The 23,374-nt window shown below is 37.6% G+C and overlaps 2 protein-coding genes across 2 annotated transcripts; one reads left to right on the top strand and one right to left on the bottom strand.

Moving 5' to 3' along the window:
* Positions 1-4,971: 4,971 nt before the first annotated feature.
* Positions 4,972-10,063, top strand: LOC126599553 (probable LRR receptor-like serine/threonine-protein kinase At1g63430). Its single transcript, XM_050265945.1, has 12 exons — positions 4,972-5,536; positions 5,929-6,067; positions 6,195-6,266; positions 6,374-6,517; positions 6,610-6,744; positions 7,266-7,382; positions 7,846-7,910; positions 8,262-8,513; positions 8,612-8,950; positions 9,031-9,188; positions 9,299-9,514; positions 9,630-10,063. The coding sequence occupies exons 1-12, from the start codon at positions 5,449-5,451 to the stop codon at positions 9,873-9,875; spliced, it is 1,971 nt and encodes a 656-aa protein (XP_050121902.1). The 5' UTR covers positions 4,972-5,448; the 3' UTR covers positions 9,876-10,063.
* Positions 10,064-11,139: 1,076 nt separating this feature from the next.
* Positions 11,140-14,589, bottom strand: LOC126599554 (RNA-binding NOB1-like protein). The gene is made up of 5 exons (XM_050265946.1): positions 14,074-14,589; positions 12,746-13,847; positions 12,301-12,469; positions 11,599-11,718; positions 11,140-11,486 (listed from the first exon to the last, which is right to left on the bottom strand). The coding sequence occupies exons 1-5, from the start codon at positions 14,435-14,437 to the stop codon at positions 11,334-11,336; spliced, it is 1,908 nt and encodes a 635-aa protein (XP_050121903.1). The 5' UTR covers positions 14,438-14,589; the 3' UTR covers positions 11,140-11,333.
* Between the last annotated feature and the right edge of the window lie 8,785 nt (positions 14,590-23,374).

The following is a 23,374-nucleotide window of genomic DNA, read 5'->3' as shown; positions in this document are numbered from 1 at the left end:
CTATGAAGATGATTTTGAGATATATGTACCTATGTTTGGAAAGATTATGTTCAATGTTCTGTGTGTATCTAGTGGTCACCATTCCGCCTAGGGTGAGGATCTGGTGTTGGCTGCGGGCCGGGAGAAATAATCCCTGGCTTCAGGTCAAGGGATTTAGAGCTGGCAATAGACCGGGAGAAAATAATCTTTGGCTTCGAGTCGAGAGACATGGTGCTGGCATTGGGGCGGGAGATATTATACTGATACCACTGTTTAGCACACTATATATGAGATATGCTTTATGAAATGTTTTATGGCATGCTAGGGTTTTCGGAAAACCTACCAGTTATTATGCTATTAGTTTTCATAAAGCTTTGGGGGTTAGTATGTTAATAACTGTTTTATTATATATGTATATCAACTTAGTCCACTTATGTTTGTTTTGTGCCCCCTCATGATTTAGATTCGAGGCGTACGATCTCGGCGTCAAGGCACTTTCGTATCAACATCTTCGAGTCTCTCGATGTAGGACCCATTCTTTTATTCATTCAATTTTATATTATTTATTTTAGTGTTCTAGTTAGTTGTATGCTCTGAATATGTTCCTCATTTGCATATTAATTATATTTAAATTTCTTTTATCTTATTCATATTTTAGTTCTCATATTTTCAATATATGGCTTTCGTCACCCTTGGGGCGTGTCATTTTAAGCTGATGGAGAGCAACTAGCATCTTTTGTGTAAACCTGAGGAAAACTTTCAATCTCTTTCGTGATTTTTTTCTCGATTGCGATTTCAATGATACGTGTCATTCAATGCTACAAGTGATTTTATCGTTAAATTTTTATGATTGTTTAAATTTTATAATTTTAGTCACATTCATTCATTTTTTATATCACTCAATACTACATATCAGTGGTGAAGAATCCCTTCTTCTCAACTATTTAAAAAAGGAATAAAGAAAGATTTTAAAGGATGATCTTGTGCAAATTAATTTGACTAATTCACCACGTGAATAAACATTTATTAAATGAGTAGTTTACTTTTTAAAGCACGTGACAAATATCTATCTATTGGATGAATGATGCAACAAAGTAGAAAAACCCGATTTAAAGTCCAAGAACCATATGGTAGCATTAATTGAGGGGATAGTGCTATTTACACAACCCGATTTAAAGTCCAAGAACCATATGGTAGCATTAATTGAGTGGATAGTGTTATTTACACACCAATTTTTACTTTTCATACATATTTTTAATTTTTGGCCCTTGATCTTTTTCAATTCATCTTATTCGACAGCCGAAAATTAAGAAAATGGTGTAAAAAGTAAAAATGAGTGTGTAGATAGCACCACCGTAATTGAGTGATTATGAATAATTTTGTTTGAAGCCCATTATAACTTTTTGCTAGTTGTAGTTGTCTCCACTTGTCGAGAGTGAAATAATTTTTTCATCAAATTTTGTCTTGGCCAACAAAAGGTAAAATAAAGGGCATTTGGATTTGGAGCTTCATCGATCTTGTGTGTGAACAATAAGTTAGAAGAGATATATTAACACTCAAGACTTGTTAGAACCAAATTAGACGAAGGACCCACTAACTTAGATGTGCAAGTTTTCTTTTATTATTTAACTATACTGTCACTTAGTACTACGGTCTCATGATATTCCTCTTTACTTATAAGTGAAATGTCTTAAGTTTGATTCTTGCCAAAAACAAATTTGAACTACATTACTGCTAACCCATTATGAGACTTAACCCACATCCCCACACCTTAGTGTAGATAATATCGTTTTTCAAAGAAAAAAAAAACAAAAAACCTCTAATACTATATGTTAAAGGGGGGTTTTTAAAAGCCTTTGGAGCCATGGACACCTGGCTTTAAAGAGAGGGTGGGCCCACCAAATTGGAAGATAGTGTTTGCTAGTGGCAAGTGTAACTTACCTTAAACTCATAACAATACTACAAATAGGGTTTAATTAATAATAATAGGGAATCATAGTGCTGGCCAAACAAAAAGAAAGTAGCACAAATGGCACTTGACTCACCATGCTTTAGAACCAAACTTTTCTCTTTTGGATTTTGTTCTCTTCAAATTTACTAGGGCATAACTCACTTTACTCACTTCATCGAAGAAATTTTCGAAAAAAAAATGTAATTTTTATAAGCTAATATTTATCTTTTTACACACGTGTTTAATCTAATCAATTGTTAATTTTCATTTGATTTATTTAATTCGATATCTACTTTGTATATAAATAAGGTTGCGCACAAAGTGAAAAGGGTGTGTGAAGTAATTTTTTTCCAAGGGAAATGAAGTTGGCACATCTTTTTTCTCTCATGCATACCGATGTTTATCTTTGTTTCTTGATTCTCCTTTTTCTGTCCGATTCAAAAATTAAATTAAACATCAATTTATACTCGTAAAAAATGTGTTTGAAAATCATTTCTCTTCTTAAAAAGAAGAATTTTAGAGCATGGTTTTAGTATGTGATGTGATATCCACACACTATTTTTTTACTTTTTACACATCTTTATAATTTGTAGTTGTTGGATCGAATAAATTAAAAAAATAAAAAGAAAAAAAATTAACAATAACTTTGAAAAATAAGAGTGCGTGACCATTTTAGTTTTAGAGAAGGTAAAAGTGAAACTCATCTTACGAGTCAAAAGAAAGACCGAAAGTCTCAGACACAGCTGTAAAACAGTCAAAGTAATTCTCTCCCATCTCAAGATATTTCACGAGAAGCGAGACATTATATCAAACAATTTTGAGCAAGCAAGCTTGTTGTATCCTGTGCCTATAATTAAGAGGAGGAATTGGTGGTGATTATGAGGTTAAGGCACATGATTACTGCCGCAAATACCGGGAAGTGATATTGAAACGGATAATGTTACGGAAGTTAAATTTTTAAATCAAATTTGCAAACAAAATGATATATTACCAATAAGAAATAACTAGCGAAATTATTAATTGTAAACCATGTGACGTGTTTGTCACCAATAAGAAATACTGGGAAGAGATATTGAAACAGATAATTCTATGTTGATAATCCAATCATCAACATTCACACATCATTTGGTTTGCAAAATTTGGTTTAGAAATTTAGTCTCTTAAGATAATTAATATATTGTAATGCTAGAGAGACTATCTAGATAAATTATATATTTTAAATCATCTGACGTGTTTGTTGATGATTGAATTATTATTTAAGTGTTAGTTAATGTGTTTATTTTCTATAGTGGCACATCACATGATTTGCAAATTTAATCTAAATAATTGATCTACTTTGCATTACTCTTTAGAAATATTGTTTCGCTTATGTAAGAGTTTTGGTATTATATTTTCTTTTCCCTTTTTATGCGCATTAGGAAACTAATGTGCAATGATTTTTATTATTATTTTTTTTCATACCATGAAATTATTAAACTATAATACTAATTAATTCTGTTACACTTATAAAATAAAAAATATATCTTTGCAAGCCAGCCAGCCATTAAAATAAGTATTCAAAATGGATAGTTGTTTATTTCACAATTAGTGTATGCAATTGCACCAACCAAGTTATATATACTAAGAAAGAGTCTCATTCCCCTCATGACTAAAAATTTATGGTTACACACGGTTACATTTGATATTTTTTTTAGTTATATATATATAAAAGAAAGAGTCCCATTCCTTTGATCACTTGATGACTAAAAATTTATGGTTACACACTGTTACATTTGATAATCTTTTTTTTTTGAAATGAATATGATTTCTTTATTTCAAAAACTCAATGAGAGTACACATCTTGGTTGAGGTCATCCCGAATAACATCTGGGGTTCCTCGAATCATACTACTGAATCACCATGAAATAAACTTAACTCGACTAGGCGATGAGCCACACCATTACAATTATGGAAAATATACGAAAACGTACACCCAAGAAACTTGGAAGCTAACTACTTAATATCGGAAATAAGGAATTAGACTAGAGTAGTTCGTTGTACCACAATTATAAGCGGAGACAATGGAGATTCAAACACTGCAAACACATGCATTCATTCTCCACACTTGGTGACCGTATATTCAACAGTCACCAAATGGGAAAATTCTTTAATGCTACGTAGCATTAAATGTAACAGACATTGGATAAAGTGAACCAGTTTGAATTATTTGGTCCTATAAATTCAGACCATAGTAGCGTTTAATACTATGTAACACCAAAGTGAAACCCACCAAATGACCAAAGAGAACATTTTCGTATTAGAAAATCCAAACATCAATCTAACCTAGCTTCTTACAATGGTCGCACCCCACTAATCACAAAGGGGTGTGATATCCACACACCCCATTTTACTTCTCACACATTCTTCTGATTTTCGGCCATCGGATCAGATTAATTGAAGAAGATCAACGGACAAAAATTAACAAGGGATGTGTGAGAAGTAATTTGGGATGTGTGGATCACACACCCCTATCACAAATTATGAGAATTTGGCTCCAATATGCATCACGAGACACCATATACTGGATTTAATATCTTAGTGGATAGACTATTGAGTTTCCATCCATATTTTCCATACACGAAACTCTCGCCTCCCCAAAATATTACAGCGGACTTTCAACCCATTGTCTTTCCTCCCACTTCCAGTGTCTTCTCGTGCCTTCCTGTTTGTGTGGTCACGGTTAAACCACGTCAACATTTTTTTATTACTATTCATTTTTATCTTATTATCTCTATAAAAAAACAATATAAAATATTGACGTGACTTAACCATGACCACATAAAACAGGAGGGTACATGATGACACCAAAAGTAAGAGGGCAAACAATCCTTGTCCTTTCGGAATATAGCAGTCACCGGCTCCAGTTAACCGTCAAAGGTTTTACCGCAGAATTTTAGCAGTCGGCACCAACGCAGATCCAAACACACACACACGACACCAAAACCCACTATTCAAAAAGCAAAAGAGAAAAAGAAAAAGAAAAAACCAAAACCGCCATTTTAAAAGAAAATATTCTCTCTCTCTCTCTCTCCTCCGAGTAATTTTGCTATCCATTTTTGTTTTGCCAAAGCTTTTACTAGCAGCAACCAACCAAAGCAACTGCCTTACCATTACCAAACCTCTCTTTGAATCCAAGTTTTGAGTCCACATCTCTCTGGGGTGCTGTTATCTTTCATCTTCCAAATTTTGCTTCATTTGGCCACTGATTTGCTCAATATTTGTAGTGGGTAGTTGCCGAAAGCTTGGATTTGGGACTCGGTTGTATTTGCTTCAAAAAATTCACATCTTTTTCGTATCTGGGTAGCATTTCTTTGTCTACTTTTTGTTGGGTAGTAAGTACGTTTTTACAGTATTAGTAAGGCTTTGTTGTTTGAGTCTGAAGCTTTAGGCCATTTGCGGTTTCTTTTTTTGTGGGTTTTTGAGTGGTGGGTAGATGAGCTCTTCTGTGTTGTTTCTGTATTGAGGAAACTAAGAGAAAAATGAGAAGTTTTGCCTCCTTCCAGTTTCTGTGCTGCTTGATTTCTGGGGTTCTTCTTGTGGGTGGTGAATCTTTTGCTTCAAAAGAAGGTATGTGTTGCTGTGAGATCTCTCTTTTTCTCAGATCTTGGTTTCGCTAAATCTCTGTTTGGTTGCTGAGAAAATGTGTGTGTGTGTGTGTTAGGGGGGAAGGGTAAATGATTGTCAACAGTTGATGGAAAGTTTTAAGGGATTCAAGATTGTGATTAATTTCTTTCTTAATTAGCAGAGAGAGAGCGTTGTTGAAGTAGTGTGAGGGTGATCATGATGCTTAAATCGCTATATAATTGAATATAATCGCATTGCTAGTTTGATTAAAGAATTCACTAGATTAGCAGTACATATGAAAAGAATTAAGAACAAGATGTAATATGTTTATATGTTTTTGCCCATTTGTTGTTTTAGTAGATTTTCTCTGAGTGAAAAAAATGGATTTTGCACAGTTTTGGCCCTCACAACCTTTAAGGAAGCAATATATGAAGACCCGCATTTGGTTTTGTCCACTTGGAATGCCTTGGATGCCGATCCTTGTGCCTGGTCCGGCATCACATGTTCTGTGGCTCGAGACCATGTTATCAAGATGTAAGATACGATCTTGTGTATGTTAGTTCTGAATCATAGTATATTCTTTCCATTTTGTTTTCGATTTTGAGAGTAAAACTTTAGAATGACTGGTATACACTTTGTTTTCGGTATTGTTTTTACGCAGTAATATTTCCAGTTCATCAGTAAGGGGATTTCTTGTACCAGACTTGGGTCAACTCACCTTCTTGCAAGAACTGTATGCTTTCCGTCTTCCCACCTACCACAGTGATTCTGAAGTTATATAACCTTAATTCCAATCTTATTTGGTTGAAGCTTGATTACTTGTGTCTTGTTGTTTTACAGAAATTTGCATGGGAACAAGCTGCTTGGAACAATACCTGAAGAGCTCGGCTTGTTAAAATACCTCACAATCTTGGACTTGGGAGTGAATGAACTCACCGGTCCAATTCCTCCAGAGCTTGGGAATTTAACCAGTATTGTGAAATTGTACTAGGAATTTCACATTCATTTTCTGAATGATGCTTTAGTTTCTTGGTTGTTTGGGATTTTACTTACAGTGGGAATTACTTTTGTTGCAGAAATCTTCAGTCAAATGGGTTGTCTGGTCAGCTACCTCCTGAACTTGGCAATTTGGGACACCTTGAGGAACTTCGTTTGGATAGGAATAAGCTTCAAGGAACCATTCCTTCCAATGGCTATACAAGATTCCCAATGTAAGTTGCAGAAGTGTAGAGTGTTTGAACAATTCCTGCAGCTCTGCACTTACCTTAAGCAGATGCTTTTAGAGCTGAAAATAAATATGAGGATGCAAATTTATCATCATAAAATTAGCTAAGCTATTCAAAATTGAGAAAAAAGAAAGACGAAAAGAAAAGGTGTTGATGGCCATACTGCCGTGTTTCTTGCATGGATTGTGGATCATTGGATCACTGGAACTGTATTTAGTACTATGTTTTTGAAGTAGAAAAGATGAATACGTAGAAATAGCAGATTTTGAGACAAATAAGTGGGGATTAAAGTTCAAGTGCTAGCTTTGTTTATATTTGATTATCATAGCTCAGATTTAGAGAAAGTTTATTTGATTGTTATGTTGTTCCGTTATTTAAGGAATTTTTTTCTTGAATTTTGTTTTTCACACCAACAACAAAGTCTTATCCCACTAAGTGGGGTCAACTGAATGAATCCTAGAATGCCACTGTGCTCGGTTTTTCATAGTTTTTCTTTTTTGCTTCAGGTATGCCTCACAATCAAACCTAACAGGCCTTTGTCGATCATCTCAGTTAAAAGTTGCAGATTTCTCGTACAACTTCTTTGTTGGTAGCATACCTAAGTGCTTGGAGTATCTTCCCAGGTACTGTCCTAACCAAGGATTTGTCATGTGTAGGTAGTATTATTGTTTGTTCATGTCCAGTATTAATCAATACCTGTTTAATTATTGTGTCAAATCTTAATAATTTTTGCAGCCTGATTGATACTAACACGACCTGGTCATTGAGGGGGTTGTGTTTGGATTGACAAAATACTCAAGCCTTAGGAGCACTTGTCTCGAAACCATAATTGTCGCTTTCCCATAAAATCAAATAAACAAGGATTAATGCAATACCAGATCAACAAATGCAGGAGCCTAGGACATCATAAACCTTTTTCCTACAATGTTAGTTAGCAAGTTTATTTTGTCAATTTCATGTTTGTGTCAAGTACTATTCTAGTCTCCTAATCTTGTGCTGCATTCGTGCCATTTTGACAATTGCCGTAGTTATCCTTGATTGTATGCAAACTTGTGAACCTTCATTTACTTCAATTATTCCTTGCAGGACAAGTTTTCAAGGAAATTGTCTCCAAAAACAGGATCCCAGGCAGCGTCCTGTAGAACTATGTGGTATGCGGGATTTTATATTTTTTGAAGTCTATGAACTATCAATGGATATACTATACATGCTTAGTAGTTTCATTAACTTTTATAGTGGAAACTGAACCCAATCAAAACCCTTCAGCAAGTTTAAAAGTGTGAACAAATGTTTTTATGCTCCTTTTGAGCAAAGATCCTAATATCAGTAATTATTAATTTTGCGATGCTGAAATTGATTTGGTGATCCTAATATGTAATATGGAAGTTTCGTCGACTCGATATTTAGTTGATTGTTATAATACCGAATCTAATGTGTGGCAATTGATATGTCAGTACCGATTGTTGTAGTTAGTGACCTTTTCTTTTGTTGGTTCGATGAAGCTGGTGCACCCCCTTCGAAAGGCCATCCTGGAAGTAACCCAAAGCATACACCTGCCAAAGTGGTCTCCAAACATCGGGAGGCTTCAAAACCTGCCTGGCTTTTGGCTCTGGAAATAGTCACCGGAACCATGGCATGTTCGCTCTTTCTAGTTGCTGTTTTCACTGCTGTTCACAAATGCAATAGCAAATCATCTATCATAATTCCTTGGAAGAAATCAGCTAGTGAAAAAGACCATATCACAGTCTACATAGGTTTGTTCCTTGTTGCAATTTGCAACTGCCTCAATTGAGTTTTTGAATTCTATATGGGAAAGCAACAATGGCTAATATGGTTAGCGGTTTCCATACAGATTCCCAGATGTTAAAAGATGTTGCCAGATTCAGTAGACAAGAGCTAGAGGTTGCCTGTGAAGACTTTAGCAACATTATCGGTTCCTCACCTGACAGTTTGGTCTACAAAGGCAACATAAAAGGTGGTCCTGAGATTGCTGTGATATCCCTTTGCATTAAGGAAGAGCATTGGACGGGCTATCTTCAACTCTATTTTCAGAGAGAGGTGACAGATTTGGCAAGATTAAATCACGAAAATGCGGCAAAATTACTGGGTTATTGTAGTGAGAATGCCCCCTTTACAAGGATGCTGGTTTTTGAATATGCTTCAAATGGGACACTGTATGAACACCTACATTGTAAGTGAAGGCTCCTTCTAACTACATTTCATTGCTATCGAAGGTCTCACGGGCTCTAACCAGAATTTATTTTAGTGCAGTTGGAGAAGGATGCCAGTTAAGTTGGACAAGGCGCATGAAAATTATTATAGGCATTGCTCAGGGACTCAAGTATTTTCACTCGGAACTTGAGCCGCCATTTACCATATCAGAGTTAAATTCTAGTGCTGTATATCTTACAGAAGATTTTTTACCCAAGGTACTCCATGAAGCTTCTCAAATCCCTTAATTCAGATTTGTTCAAACATGATTCAGATGTATGAAAATTCCGTACGCATACATGATTAACACTATTTTTTTCTACTGTAGCTCGTTGATTTTGAAAGTTGGAAGTCAATTCTTGCGAGGTCGGAAAAGAACTCTGGCACTATTAGCAGCGAAGGTGCTATTTGTGTCCTTCCGAATTCTATGGAAGCACGCCACCTAGATGTTAAAGGCAATGTTTATGCTTTCGGCATACTTTTACTCGAAATAATCAGCGGGAGGCCTCCATACTGCAAGGATAAGGGGTGCTTGATAGACTGGGTAAGTAACTTTTATGGATGTTTTTGTGTTTTGCTGAATCGCTCCTAAGGTAATCTGAGTAGTGTAGTTTATGCTAGTTATGCGTCAAACAACTTAAGACTCCCGTCTTCTGCAGGCAAAAGACTATCTTGAGCTGCCAGATGTGATGTCGTATGTTGTGGATCCTGAACTGAAACATTTCAGTTATGATGACCTCAAAGTTATATGCGATGTGGTGAATCTTTGCATCCATCCCGACCAAACCAAGCGGCCATCGATGCAGGAACTATGCACCATTTTGGAGAGCAAAATCGACACATCAGTCTCTGCTGAGCTCAAGGCGTCTAATTTGGCGTGGGCGGAGCTTGCACTTTCATCATAAATTAGCCAAGTTAACACACTGTAAAGAAGAAATATACAACCGTAGTACTCGTCGCCTTTTCTTTTTCATGACCTACGTTTTGTTCCTTTGTAAATGTTTGTAATTGGAGAGGGAGCTTAAGGATTCATGTGCAGGACAAAATCTCTTTGTATACCATTTGCTGGTCAGTAAAGTCCCATGTTTCTGTTCGTTTCAGATGTTCGAAATATCATACGTGACAGTATGTTATATCACATGTTCATTGACTATGAATCTATGGTCTAACGGTATTCTTCTGCAAGTAAGAGATTTTGAGTTTGACTCTTATGCATGACGAGTTCGATATCAATTATCTTTGCCACATTATGTGGATTAGGCCAAACCCCGACTGCCAATATCGTTGTATCAAAAGGCTCGACAAACAACTCCGTCAAACTTCACAGTTTCAAGTTTGGCTATTTTGAAAAGGGAAAGGGGAGATACTAGGTGGGCAAAGAAGCATAAATCTAGGAAGGGGCGTGACACATGCCAATTATTGCATTAATTAATACGATAAATAAATCTAGATGCGAGAGGACTGTGATTTGATTATTGTAAATAACAAATTCGATACCAATTAGATTGTTCATTGCCTGATTTGACCGGACTCCATCATCTCCATAAATTAAAATATATCATTATACTAAAATAATAAAAAATAACGATCCTCATCTGTGTGGTTTAGATTCCTAAAGCCAATAGAAAAGGACGGAATCGTACCACGTCACCATATGACCTTATTTCAACCGTAGGAGATTGTTTAACCTTTATTGTTATTTTTATCTTTTAAGATTGAATATTGAGTGATCATAATCTTCTTATACCGTGAGCTTTTGAAGAACGTGACAATTCTTTTAGTGCTTTCTAAATATACACCTACTGTGAAGAACTTCCATTAAATAAATTTTTGTTGTGCTTTTAACAAAAAAACACTTCTAACGTGTTTATGAACACAAGTGATAAGCATTTACAAACAAGCCATAAAACGTCAAACAAAATATAAAGGCCTGTTTGATATCTTTCTTGAATGCAATTTTTTACATTCTAATAAAAAAGTGGGAAGTTATTTAGTCACATCTATCTATCACATCATTTTTGAAAAGTATAAATTGATTTCAAATAGAATAGAATAGTGAAAAGACTGGGGGCCTTTTTATCAGTATGTGCAATGTGCATAGATGAAAAAACGTCATGAATTGTGTTCAATCATTCACTAGTGAGATGCTTCACGACACACATTGCACACTGTCACACAAAACCCAACTTAGAAATTTGGACATTCGTTCCATCGACACATAATTAACCCGAGAAATACTAACTCGATATTGCTCTCGTCCGGTATCTTATGTAGTCCTAGACCAAATAAATATCATCTTAACAAACCATTGGAAAATCAAAACTTGTATAAAAAACAATCAGTCAACAAGATCATTAAACCTGCTATTTATGCTTAGAATGCGAGTAATGATTGTCGTTGGGATTCCTCCTTCCACTGAAAACGGCTAGCGCCTTCCTTATGGGAGGCTGCAAAGGAGCTTTTTTATCGGTATGGTGGCAGAAGATGAAGTCATTGGTAGCGAACACGTCGTCTCCCTGCATATGTAACATGTGGTATAATCACACACTTGATAATTGAGCAACAATAAACATGTACTCAATCAGAGACTGTCACAATTAATGAAAACCAAAGAGTTTGAAAAGTGACCTCCTTGTGTGCTTTCTTCTTTGTCTTTGGATGTAGAAACTTTTGTGGGAGTTGATCTTCACGTAAAATGGGGTTCTTAGAAATGGCATCCCTTCCACCCTGAGGTAGAGGCAGTGAAAACTGCAAACAGCCAAACATCTGATTGCATAAGCGGACATGCGCAACACTGCTTCAAATAAACACAAAAATAGAACATAAAACCACAAGAGCCTTCCTTTTCACTGGTGAGTGAGAGGTCTTAGGTTCGATTCTCGCCAAAGGCATATTTGAACCACCTTATTGCTAGCCCATTGTGAGGCTTAGCCCATTTCCCCACCCCCTTAGTGTAGATAATATAGTTTGTCCAAAAAAAAAAAAAAAAAACCCCACAAGTGCATGCCGGCACAGAACGAGATGGATTAAGTGATAATGAATGATGTATCCTTGAATGCAATACTTTACGTTCCCTAATAAATATTTGAATATGCTGTCCTCACATCCTAATTCAGTCATGAATTTTGTGAGAAAATTGCAGTTTGTGAGATATTAACAATGTTATAAGCACACAAGCACAGAGTATCCCATAAACAACTGGATCGTACCACAAGATCGAGGAAAACTTATAGACCACTGGATATGTGTTTTACTTGCAATAAACCAACATCTCTAAGCTACGACAGATAATGACCAATTCCTGTTAAAAGCTTGTATAGATATACTCACTCTTGTGCCACGCAATATGATCCGAGGTCGACGGGCTGCCATAACAATGCCATTCTCACCAACTGTAACTGCTACTTTGCGCAAAGTACCGCCATTTCCACATTTTGGACAGAAAATTTTCCCAATTTCAGCAGTCACAGTATTGCATGCATGGCACTTCAAAATCCACCTATCAAGATGATACCATTAGAAGCTCATGATACAGTTGTTTCATAAAGCAATATTAGACGCAATAGTGAAGGGAAGGACAATATTTTTTTTTTCTTTTCAGTTAGATAGGAAAGAACAAATTTAAATCCAATTGAAACTACTTATTCTCCCCATTCCCTATAGATTATATTTAAATTTTTTTTTTCACTAAACATTGTGGTAAAACTTTCAAATACACCAAAAGAATTTGTAACAGTATGCAAAGAAAAACTGAATGGGAAAGTGTATCAATTACCTGTGCAGCTGTCTGATCTGCATTCCTCCAGGTGCCACCAACCGTAAACCCATCTGCAGAATAACATTCTGCATTGCAAAATCACCGGTTACACAAGCTACACTAGACTCAGACAAGGATCTAAGCATCCAGCTTTGCTCACTATGATCATCATTCAAACTGGATGTATCAACACTTTCGTTAGTCTCACTTGAGATCTCCAAGTGATCTAGCCCTTCATTTATCGTTTCAACTTCATCTCCTTCAACAGAAAAATTCACATACTTGTCAGCGGTAGCTTCCTCTGCTTTGAAATCATTAGCCTCTACCCCATTGAGATCCTTCCCTTCTTGAGGAGCCCTTAGTGAATCTTCTTCCAGTATCGTTTGCTTTAGAGTTGGAGACAGGCCTTCAGCACCATTCTTCGTCTTTGTTATCTCAATGACCTCAAACATTCCAATTCTACTACATGCTTCTTCAGATTCCACAGGCAACGATTGATCCTTGCCTCTAGCTTCCTCCTCTGCATCTTGAGCATCCTTTTCAGAAAATGCCTCATTAGACTCGCGCCTAGCTTTTCTTCTCAAAAACCTCCTATGTGTACTTCGACTGACAGCAGGCATCCAGTCATCAGCATTATCATCTAACTGTCCTTGGGACGCATCAATCCCAGCCGAAACCATCTTCCCTTCAATGCTTATCTCTTTCTTCTTGGGAAACTTTCTTCTATGTCTCCTTTCAGTGCCCACACTATCCTCCTGGTTTTCGGAATGAGCATCACTTTTAACTTCCACTGCAGAGCCATCAACAGAACAACTATTGGAATCAATCCCATTCAAGTTTATATCTTTCAAAGGAAGAATTCTCGAACCGAGGTTCGACTTCTCCTCTTCAGCATGTTCCAGAGCCTCCCACTCGTCCAAATTGGGCACATTATTGCCCCAACCTGGCAAGTCCTTCTCTGGTAACCTCTTCACATTAACCGTGTGCACTGGGGGAGGGCAGTCCCTAAGATGTTCAGTGCCATGTATCTGAGCCTCCAACGCATAGGTCAGAGCAATGAGCTTAATATCCACATCCGAAAGCGTCTGTAAATCCCCGGTAGCCCTCGCAAACTTAATAACTGTCCGAAAAACACAATACCAAATCAAACCCAATTCTAAAACACATCCTACAATCTTATACATCACATGCCCATATAAAATTTCAATAACAAATCCCTAAAATCATCTCATAGAAATAATTCTCAAAAACTACAATTCCTCGAAATTAAGAACTAATGAATAATTGAAGCCTTAATCTTTCACAAATAAACGTTGTTTAATTGATAAATAAATAAATATATGTACCTTTGTTGAGGCATTCAGGTGAGGGTTCCATGGTTTGGACTTCGAAGGGAAGAAAGGCGAGCCGGTGGCGGGAAACGGGGTCGCGGACCTCGTCCATGACTTCCGGGATAGAGACCAGCTTGTCGGCGCAATGGCTGAGGCTCTCTCCGCCTTGAATGATGGCGTTGGCGTCGACCACCGCCATGGCTATGCCCTTGGAGGACTTGCAGCTCTCCACCAAGACTTGGGCTGCGGCGTTAGCATCCGGGTTTCGGGGCTTTGGCTCCGGTTGCTTCTTAACTATGCTGGTCCAGCCTGAGATTGGAGCTGGGCTCACCTTCGGGTTCTCGTCGGCGACAGGGGCTGGGGCTGCGGTGTCGTCCATGGTTGCTTGCGAAAAAATGGAGGACAAGGGAGGTTTGTTAAACCCTAGAGGAGGTGAGTACTGTTATGCTAAGGAAGTAGGCAACCGAGTGCCACCGACGTCGTTTTTGTATTTAGGATTTGTTTGATCTGGTTATTTGGTAATGGAATTTGTAAATTTTATATGGGAACTGGGTTCAATAACCCTATTATAAAGAGAGCAATCCTAAATAGGGGTGGGCAAACGGGTTTTGAACTCGCGGGTCGAGACGGCTCCAAATATTCTAAATACAAAATGGGGCTGTGCGGGTCCACAAAACTAGCAGGTCATGGCGAGGATATGACAATTTTTTACTCAATCCGTTAACACGACATAAAAAATAACGGCTTTCGGATCAGCACGATAACTAATCGGGTTTTTATCGGGTCACCCATTAATAATGGATCTTTAACGGGTTTACATGCTGATAACTCGTTTCGTCCCATTAAGAAAAGAACTATTTTGATGATTTTAAAATTAAAATACAAAAAAAATTTAATATAAAATACAATAGTCATAGTGTATATATTGTATATTGTTGTGGCCTACATTTAACTGATAGGGGAAGGGAGCTGGCGACACAGAGAGAAACTAGAAAGAGATGTGTTTGTAGGGTTGTGTAGAGGAATATATGTTATTCCCTCTACGCAGTGCCTTTATTTATAGCAATAAGAGAGAGAAGAAATCATTCTCCTCCAAGGAATACAAGTCTATATAGAAAAGAATAACTAGAATCAAATCTAATCTAAGATTTACACAATCACACTTAAACTAGAAGTTTATAACACTCCCGCTTGAGTGTGTAAATACTCAAATAGATTCGACATCATGTAAAGGTTGAGGAAGTCGACTCATCGACACTGATTCTGGGAACACGTTATTCTTAATAAGATAGGAATTTGCATAAGAAAGTAAGTCTCACAAAAAAACCCTAAGGCTATTGTAAAAACCCAAGTAGGGACAAAATCCATAGTCTAAGAAAAAATGCGTGAGAAATGCAAAGTCAAATGAAACGTTTACTGGACATTATCGGGGATATGATCAACCTAAGGTTGGTGCCTTATCAAAACCTAATTAGGTAGCAAAAACCCAATGGGAAAAATGCTCCTAATCGTAGGGAAAAGGAGTACATTAAGATCAAGCAAGTATACTTCAGGATACTCCCCTTGAGTTTGACACAATTCTAAAGAGAACTAGCAATGTTACAACCCAGAAAGTTTACGAATACCAATTCCTTGAACAAACTTCTGAAACGTCACATTCGGTAGTGATTTGGTGAAGAAGTTAGCCAGATTGTCTTGTGAACGGATTTGCGTGACTTCAATCTTTTGATGCTTTTGTTTTTGATGTGAGAATAAGAATTTTTGGCTCAATGTGCTTAGTGTTGTCTCATTTGAGGTAACCCTTATTGAGTTGTTCGATGCATGCTACATTGTCTTCATAGATCATCGTCAGGACATTAACGACGGGGTCAAGATTGTAGGAGCTTCAAATATGGCCCACAATTGCTCTCAACCAAAAGCATTCCCGAGTTGCTTCATGTAAGGCGAGAATTTTAGCATGGTTAGACGAAGTGGCAATTAAGGTCTGTTTAGTTGACCTCTAATAGATTGCAGTGCCTTCAACGGTAAATATATAACCTGTTTGAGAAAGCGCCTTGTGCGGATCAGAGAAGTATCTTGCGTCACCATAACCAATAAGGCCAGAATCGACTCTATATAAGGGGATGCAGCATCACTCGAGGATCTGTAGGGATAAAACAAACCTAAATCCGTAGTACCCTTAAGGTAACAAAAAATGTCTTTCACACTAGTCCAGTGTCTGCGTGTTGGTGCATTACTGTATCTTGCCAAAAGATTAACAGCGAAGGAGATGTCGGGTCTAGTGCATTGAGCTAAGTACAATAAAGTGCCTATCGTACTTAGATAAGGAACTTTAGGCTCCAAAATCTCTTCATCATCATCTTTTGAACGGAAGGGATCATGTTTTGCATTTAGAAATCGAATGACCATATGAGTACTCGAAGGCTTCGTTTTATCCTGGTTAAAGTGGCGCAACACCTGCTGGGTGTAGTTCGTTTGATGTACTAAGATTCCATCCGAACGATGCTCTATCTTGAGACCAAGACAGTATCGAGTATTTCCTAAATCTTTCATCTCAAATTCTAACTTCAGGTGCACGACAGTTCTCACGAGCTCTTTAGAAGTTCCGATGAGGTTCATGTCAACGACATATACTACAACAATCGCAAAACAGAAATGTGACTTCTTACTGAACACATAAGGGCATAGTTCATTGTTCACATATCCCAGACTAGTCAAATACTCACTCAGACAGTTATACCACATTCTTCCGGATTGTTTCAAACCGTAAAGTGAACGCCTCAGCCGAATTGAGAGCATGCTCCGAGGTTTGGAAATATTTGATCTACTCAATGTAAGTCCTTTGGGAACTTTCATATAAATTTTCGTATCAAGATCCCTATAGAGATACCCAGTTACTACGTCCATTAGCTGCATACTTAGTTGTTCTGAAACTACCAAATTGATAAGGTAGCAAAAAGTAATCACATCTATAACGTGTGAATAAGTTTCATTATAGTCAATCCTAGGGCGTTGTGAGAAGCTACAGGTTTAAACACCTTACGTTTCGTAAACAAATTGAGTTCGATTTGGATTGCTTGTTTCTAGTTTGACTAATCGGTTCTATGTTGACATTCATCAATGGAACGGGGTTCAATGTCAGCGCTCAACATGATCTCAATAGCTACTGCATATGCTAATGTATCATCGACGATCATTTCATTTCTACACCAAACATCATCCAAGCTAGCATAATGGACCGAAATCTCACGATTCTCGGAAGTTGGATTCGTCTATTTAATAACGCTTCCGTAATCTAGAATTTCCTCATGAGTTGGATAGAATGAGTAAGCAACAGTTGGATTCACGGTAGGCTTTTCAGGTGCCTGTACCGTGAGTTTCCTCTTCCGGAGGTGTAAATCCTTTAAACCAAAAGGTCTGCCACGCTTATGTGTAGGGGCAGATGATTGGCTAGCCACTAATGTACGTGGATCGGCCAAAGTGGCATCTCGGACATCCAGGAGGGAAGTCTGTCATACATTTGGTATATCCATCTTTGTAGGCACATTCGCAGCTCGAATATGGGATCTTGTCACTTTCGCTAGATCGGTGAAAGCATTTGGCAAGCTCTAAGCTATGTTTTGAAGATCTAATATGCGCTGCACTTTAGTTTTAGACTGAGCGGTGGTGTAGGGATCTAAATAAGACAAAGTGGAAGTCGTCCACGATAATTTGCTTCGTTCATTAGGAACGTTGACGTTCTTATCTCCTCTAACGATGGGAAGACTGTCTCATAGAAGTGACAAACCGCAAAACGAGCAGTAAACAAATCATCTATCAAAGGTTCTAAGTAACGAATAATCGAAGGAGAATCATATCCAACATAGATTCTCATTCTTCACTGATGCCCTATTTTTGTACATAAGAGTGGCGAAATCAGCATATAGACCGCACAACAAAAAACACGCAGATGCGATATGTTGGGTTCATATCCAGTAACCAACTGAAGGGCGCTAGATGGTTGGGTCGTAACAGGCCTTAGGCAAACCAACATGGTTGCGTGCAATATTGCATGGCCCCAAGCAGCAATTAGGAGCTTGGTACATATGACCAACAATTGAGCAATCATTTGTAATCGCTTAATGAATGCCTCTGCCAGGCCATTTTGGGTGTGAACATGGGGTACATGATGTTCAACTTCAACCCCAACTGACATGCAATAGTCATCAAAAGTTTTAGATGTGAATTCTCCAGCATTATCCAATCAAATAAATTTGATCAGATAATTAGGGTGGTGAGCCATAAGCTTGATAACCAGAGCCAATAGTGATGTGTGCATATTTTCATATATTTTCATCATATACTTCCTTTGGATATTGTATATATGAATGGGTTATATGCATTAATTTATATTGTTTTAATTTATAGGCATTCAATACTGAAGTTATTAAAAAATGAAGTGAAAAATGAGCTTTTTGGGTGTGTAGTGTAATTCCAGTGGAGCACGAGGCCAACTAGCTGCGCAAAGACATGTGCATTACAACAAGAAGATGAAACCAAGTGGTTTTGGAATCAAATAGAAATGGGAATGTTATTCAATGGACTTTAGGAGAGAACTTAATTTCTAGTTTTTATTATTTCCATTTATTTTTCTTTTTCTTTAATAAAGACTAAAGGTCCATTAGAGCTAAGATTAGTGGTCATTTATTTGACCATTTCTACTTGGTCTTATCAATGCTTGTCGTGGGTTTTATATAAGGAGGTTACTTGTCCTTATTAAATTAGAGAGCCACCAAAAACAAAACAAAAAAATCATATTTTAGATAGGGGGTTGTGTCAAGGAAGGGAAGAGGGAAGAACTTTTCTAGTTTCTTTTCTTTTCTTTTCTAGGGCTACGATGTAGCCTGATCATGAATACTTAATTGCCTTGTGGCAGTGTTATTGTCAAGTTTTTCATCTAAATAAAAATCAAGCGCATTACGAATAGCAAAAGATACTCAATAAAGATGAAAAACTTGATAATAACAATGCCACAAGGCAATTAAATATTCATGATTAGGCTACATCGTAGCCCTAGAAAAGAAATGAAACTAGAAGAGCTCTTCCTTCTTCCCTTCCTTGCCGCAACCCCCTATCTAAAATACGATTTTTGGCTCTATTGTTGGTGGTTCTCTAATTTAATAAGGAGAAGTAACCTCCTTATATAAAACCCACCGCAAGCATTGAAAGACCAAGTAGAAATGGTCAAATAAATGACCACTAATCTTAGCTCTAATGGACCTTTAAGTCTTTATTGAAGAAAAAGAAAAATAAACGGAAATAATAAAAACTAGAAATTAAGTTCTCTCCTAAAGTCCATTGAATAGCATCCCATTTCTATTTGATTCCAAAACCGCTTGGTTTCATCTTCTTGTTGTAATGCACATGTCTTCGCGCAGCTAGCTAGCCTCGTGCTCCACTGGAATTACTCTACACACCCAAAAAGCTTATTTTTCACTTCATTTTTGCATAACTTCAGTATTAAATGCCTATAAATTAAAACAATATAAATTAGTGCATTTAACCCATTCATATAAACAAAATCCAAAGGAAGTATATGATAAAAATATATGAAAATATGCACACATCAAACATTTTGGAGAATGCAGCGTTCCTTGTGGACAACAAGCACACATGTGACCAATGTGTGGAGGCGTCAACCAAAACCATAAAATATCTAAATGGTCCGCACAGAGGATGAATCGGTCCACAAATGTCCTTTGTAGAAAAATAGGAGGATTTGAATGAATCTTGTCATAAGAAGGCTTAATAATAAGTTTTCCCATAGAGTGGGTTTGACATGCGATTACTTGAATCGAACCTAAATTTCGGGTTAGTGGATGCTCGTGTGATGATTTGAGGATACGACGTATCACTGTTCATCTAGGGTGTCCCAAACGATCATGCCAAAGTGTAATTTCATGCGCAGTCCCAAAGGTAGGGCCAGCCACATAATGGCTTTCTATAGTGCGTATGGGTGTAGTATACAGACCACTCAAGACACACTTCATCTTATCTAGAACATGCTTCTGGCCATATTCGTAGGAATTTATGCACAAAAATTCAACTCCATTTTCTACATAGGTTTCAACATGGTAATTATTATCTTTAATGTCCTTGAAACTCAACAACGTTCTTTCGGATTGCAGAGAATAAAGTGCCTCATCAATGGTAAAAATTATACCATTCGACAACATTATATGTGCCTTACCGTATCTTTCAATTAGGTTGGATGGGGCTGAGAGGATTGTTAGAGGTGCATTCTTAGGTATGAAGTTAGTGAAATAGATGCGTTCACGTAAAACGGTGTACATGGTTGCAATATCTACCAGACAACTAACTTTCCCACTAGTCATACCTAGAATAAAAATTAATTTGAATTGGTCATGTGCATTGAAGTTAAAAAAAAATATCCATTCAAAATAATTTAAATATTCAAGGATGGTAATTAATTAAAAACTTAATATCCAAGAACAAATCACCAACAAATAATCCAAACATAAAGGAAAATTGTTCAAAATTAAACAAAAAACACAAGGGGGTTCGACCACTAGGTGGAATCCGGCCCCATTGTCTAAATTTCAACTAGAAAAATAGTTTGTGTCTAAGATTCTAATCTTTTATAGAGGTAATAGCCTCTTGAAAGTCAGAAACCTCCATCTTGGTATTCTCCGGCACTTGCATAAAGTTTGATTCAAACTTCTTATGACGAGAATGATATTCAGCTACAACCTTCTTGGGAGCTCGGCAAACATGGGACCTATGATCCTTTGAACCATAGCGATAGCATATGTCCACATCCATGGTTTTAGGCACTTTCCTCTTATTCTTGAAGTTTGGGGCCTTGGGAACAAGGTTAGGGCATTTCTAGGTTTTGTTTCCTCCCTTAGATGGGCCTTGGCTCTGTTGACCTTGACGGGGTGGCTTTTAGCCTCCCCTATCATGCCTATTTTGGCATTTTGGGCATTTGTTTGTGGTATAATGTGCTTCAGGCACAACAGTTGCCCTAGTAGGTCGAGCTTGATGATTTTTCATCAACAACTGATTTTGCTTTTCAGCGAGAAGTAAAACAGAGATCAAATCCGAGAACTTAGTGAACTTTTAAGCTCTATATTGTTGTTGCAAGACAATATTAGTAGCAGAGAAAGTCGAATAGGTCTTATTCAGGAGATCCTCTTCGGTAAAGGTCTTGTTATAGAACTTGAGAAGTAATCAGATTCGACAAACTTCATAATTATATTAATTCATAGACTTAAATTCTTGGAAGCACAAATGTTGCCTATCATGTCTTGCTTCAGGCAAGAAGATGTGTTTTTGGTGATCAAAGCGATCAGCCAAAACGACCCAGAGTGCTCATGGATTTTCCTCAGCAAGGTACTCGGTTTGCAGTGCATCATGAATATACCTTCGATGAAGATCATGGCAGTGGTTTTCTCAGCTTCACCAGCCGGGTTGTCCGTCTCATCTTCAATGGCGGGACGCAAGTTCTTTGCAGTGAGGTAGAGCTTCACATCTGGGACCCACTTGAGGTAGTTTCTTCCAGAGACCTTTAAAGCGGTAAAGTTGAGTTTGTTCAATTTCGACATGTTCCTATCACAAAATAATAGATAAGATGTGATTAGTGTCATGGAGAAAAAAAAATCAATCCATTCACATAGGAGTAGAACATTCAGGTTCTAATAGACATGTATTGGTTTAAATATACATGAAAAAACTTCGGGTTTTCATGGGTGATGTTTTAAGGAGAACTTTGGCTTTTCAAACAAGGCATGTTTCTAGAAACTTCAGGTTTCGAAATAACAGGTTTCGAAATAATTACGAACTTCAAGTTCATATGTTCCTGCAGACAAACACAAATATATATACAAAAATATGCAAATAGAACTTCAGGTCTATAGTGATAATTGAATTAATTATTTTTTGGACTTCGGGCCAAATTTAAAGTGTGGGTGAAAAAAATTGTAAAACCCAACGTGCCTAAAAAAAATAGGCATTTAGACTCGGGGCCTAAAATAATAGGCCAAAACCCACATGTGGGTTGAGTAATATTTAGAACCGTGAGGTCCAGGCCTAAAAATTGGGCTGGGGTTAGGCATGGGCTGATCAGTCCCTAAAATAAATGTTGGGCTGCAGGCCCAAGGCAGAAAAAAGGCTGCAAAAAAAAAAAAAGGTTAGGCCCAAAGCATAGGCCTAGAAAGGGTACTGATTATGTGCGGTGGGGAGCACCGATACCCCAGCAAGGCTGGGATTTGGTGCGACATACACACATATACTAGTAGAGGCTGGGATTGTGTGTGACGCGGTGCATGGGAGAAATGGCAGGAGCCCAGAAAGGCTTAAGTGGTTATCAGGTCATGTTATCACTAAAGCCCAAATGGCTGGTGTGTGGATTAAGGCAATAAGCACAAGCAGGCTCAATAAAGGGTGCTGTGTGAGATGGACCAAAGGAATCTGAGGCTTGTTAGGGCTCGGGTTTGGATCTTCAGGCCACCCTAACGGCGCTAGGTGTGGGGATTCGCCGAAGATGGTCAACAACGTCGCTTCAGACGGTGTTCCATGGTCGGTGCAAGCCATGGTTCATCAGAGAACCAAGATTTGTCGACGGAGGTTGAGCCTTAACGTCGGGGTGGTGAGAACCGAAGGGATTCAAGTGAATCCTACAAAAACTCACGAAATTCTTTTGGAATTTCGAAGATTGTTGGTGAAAACAATGAGTTTTGTCCAAATCACAAGATTGACGGTTGTATTTTTGTTGGAAAAGTCGATAGGGGATGGGGGACCTGGGCTTCAGGTCGAGGGTTGTAGATTGGGACAATGGTGCCTAATACACATTGTTTGGTGTTGGGCTTGCCACCTTAAGATCTGTGGCTTGGGTTGGGCTCGCCAAGCCAACGTAGGCTGCTGGCAGCTCGGGTTTGCGGTTCAGGTCATGGGTTCGAAGAACCTTAAAAGATTTCGACTTTTATTTCTTTTTCAATTAATTCAAGGCATGTTTAATATATAGTTTAGTGAATGAACATATATTTAATGCAATTCATGGTAATATCAAATTCACATAATTCAACAATTCTAGATATAATGCATACACAATTTATGTAGAATCTAGGATTCGAAAAACGTAAAGTTGGGTCATGCATTATAGTGAATGTTCATGCTATCAGGGATGCAAAAATATCAAGATAAAAACTGTTGTTTTGGAAGAACCTGATTGCGTGATGATATTGGTGAACTGGTTTGATGCAGAAAGCTTCCACGTCAGATTCCTAAGCGTAGCGGTAGAAGTGTGCTAATAACGTAT

This window comes from Malus sylvestris, chromosome 14, assembly GCF_916048215.2.
Source record: "Malus sylvestris chromosome 14, drMalSylv7.2, whole genome shotgun sequence".
In the NCBI taxonomy this organism is placed as follows: Eukaryota; Viridiplantae; Streptophyta; class Magnoliopsida; order Rosales; family Rosaceae; genus Malus; species Malus sylvestris.
The sequence above is the reverse complement of the archived record's forward strand: the minus strand, read 5'-3'. Positions and strand labels throughout refer to the sequence as shown.

What these genes read in the sequence shown, in the direction of transcription:
- LOC126599553 (XM_050265945.1), top strand. Translation starts at nt 5,449, where the DNA reads ATGAGAAGTTTTGCCTCCTTCCAGTTTCTGTGCTGCTTGATTTCTGGG. An exon ending in CTCACCTTCTTGCAAGAACT is followed by an intron (nt 6,267 to 6,373) that starts GTATGCTTTCCG and finishes GTTGTTTTACAG; the next exon opens with AAATTTGCATGGGAACAAGC. An exon ending in AGGGGTGCTTGATAGACTGG is followed by an intron (nt 9,515 to 9,629) that starts GTAAGTAACTTT and finishes CGTCTTCTGCAG; the next exon opens with GCAAAAGACTATCTTGAGCT.
- LOC126599554 (XM_050265946.1), bottom strand. Translation starts at nt 14,437, where the DNA reads ATGGACGACACCGCAGCCCCAGCCCCTGTCGCCGACGAGAACCCGAAG. An exon ending in ACCTGAATGCCTCAACAAAG is followed by an intron (nt 13,848 to 14,073) that starts GTACATATATTT and finishes TTTTTCGGACAG; the next exon opens with TTATTAAGTTTGCGAGGGCT. An exon ending in TCATATTGCGTGGCACAAGA is followed by an intron (nt 11,719 to 12,300) that starts GTGAGTATATCT and finishes GGCTGTTTGCAG; the next exon opens with TTTTCACTGCCTCTACCTCA.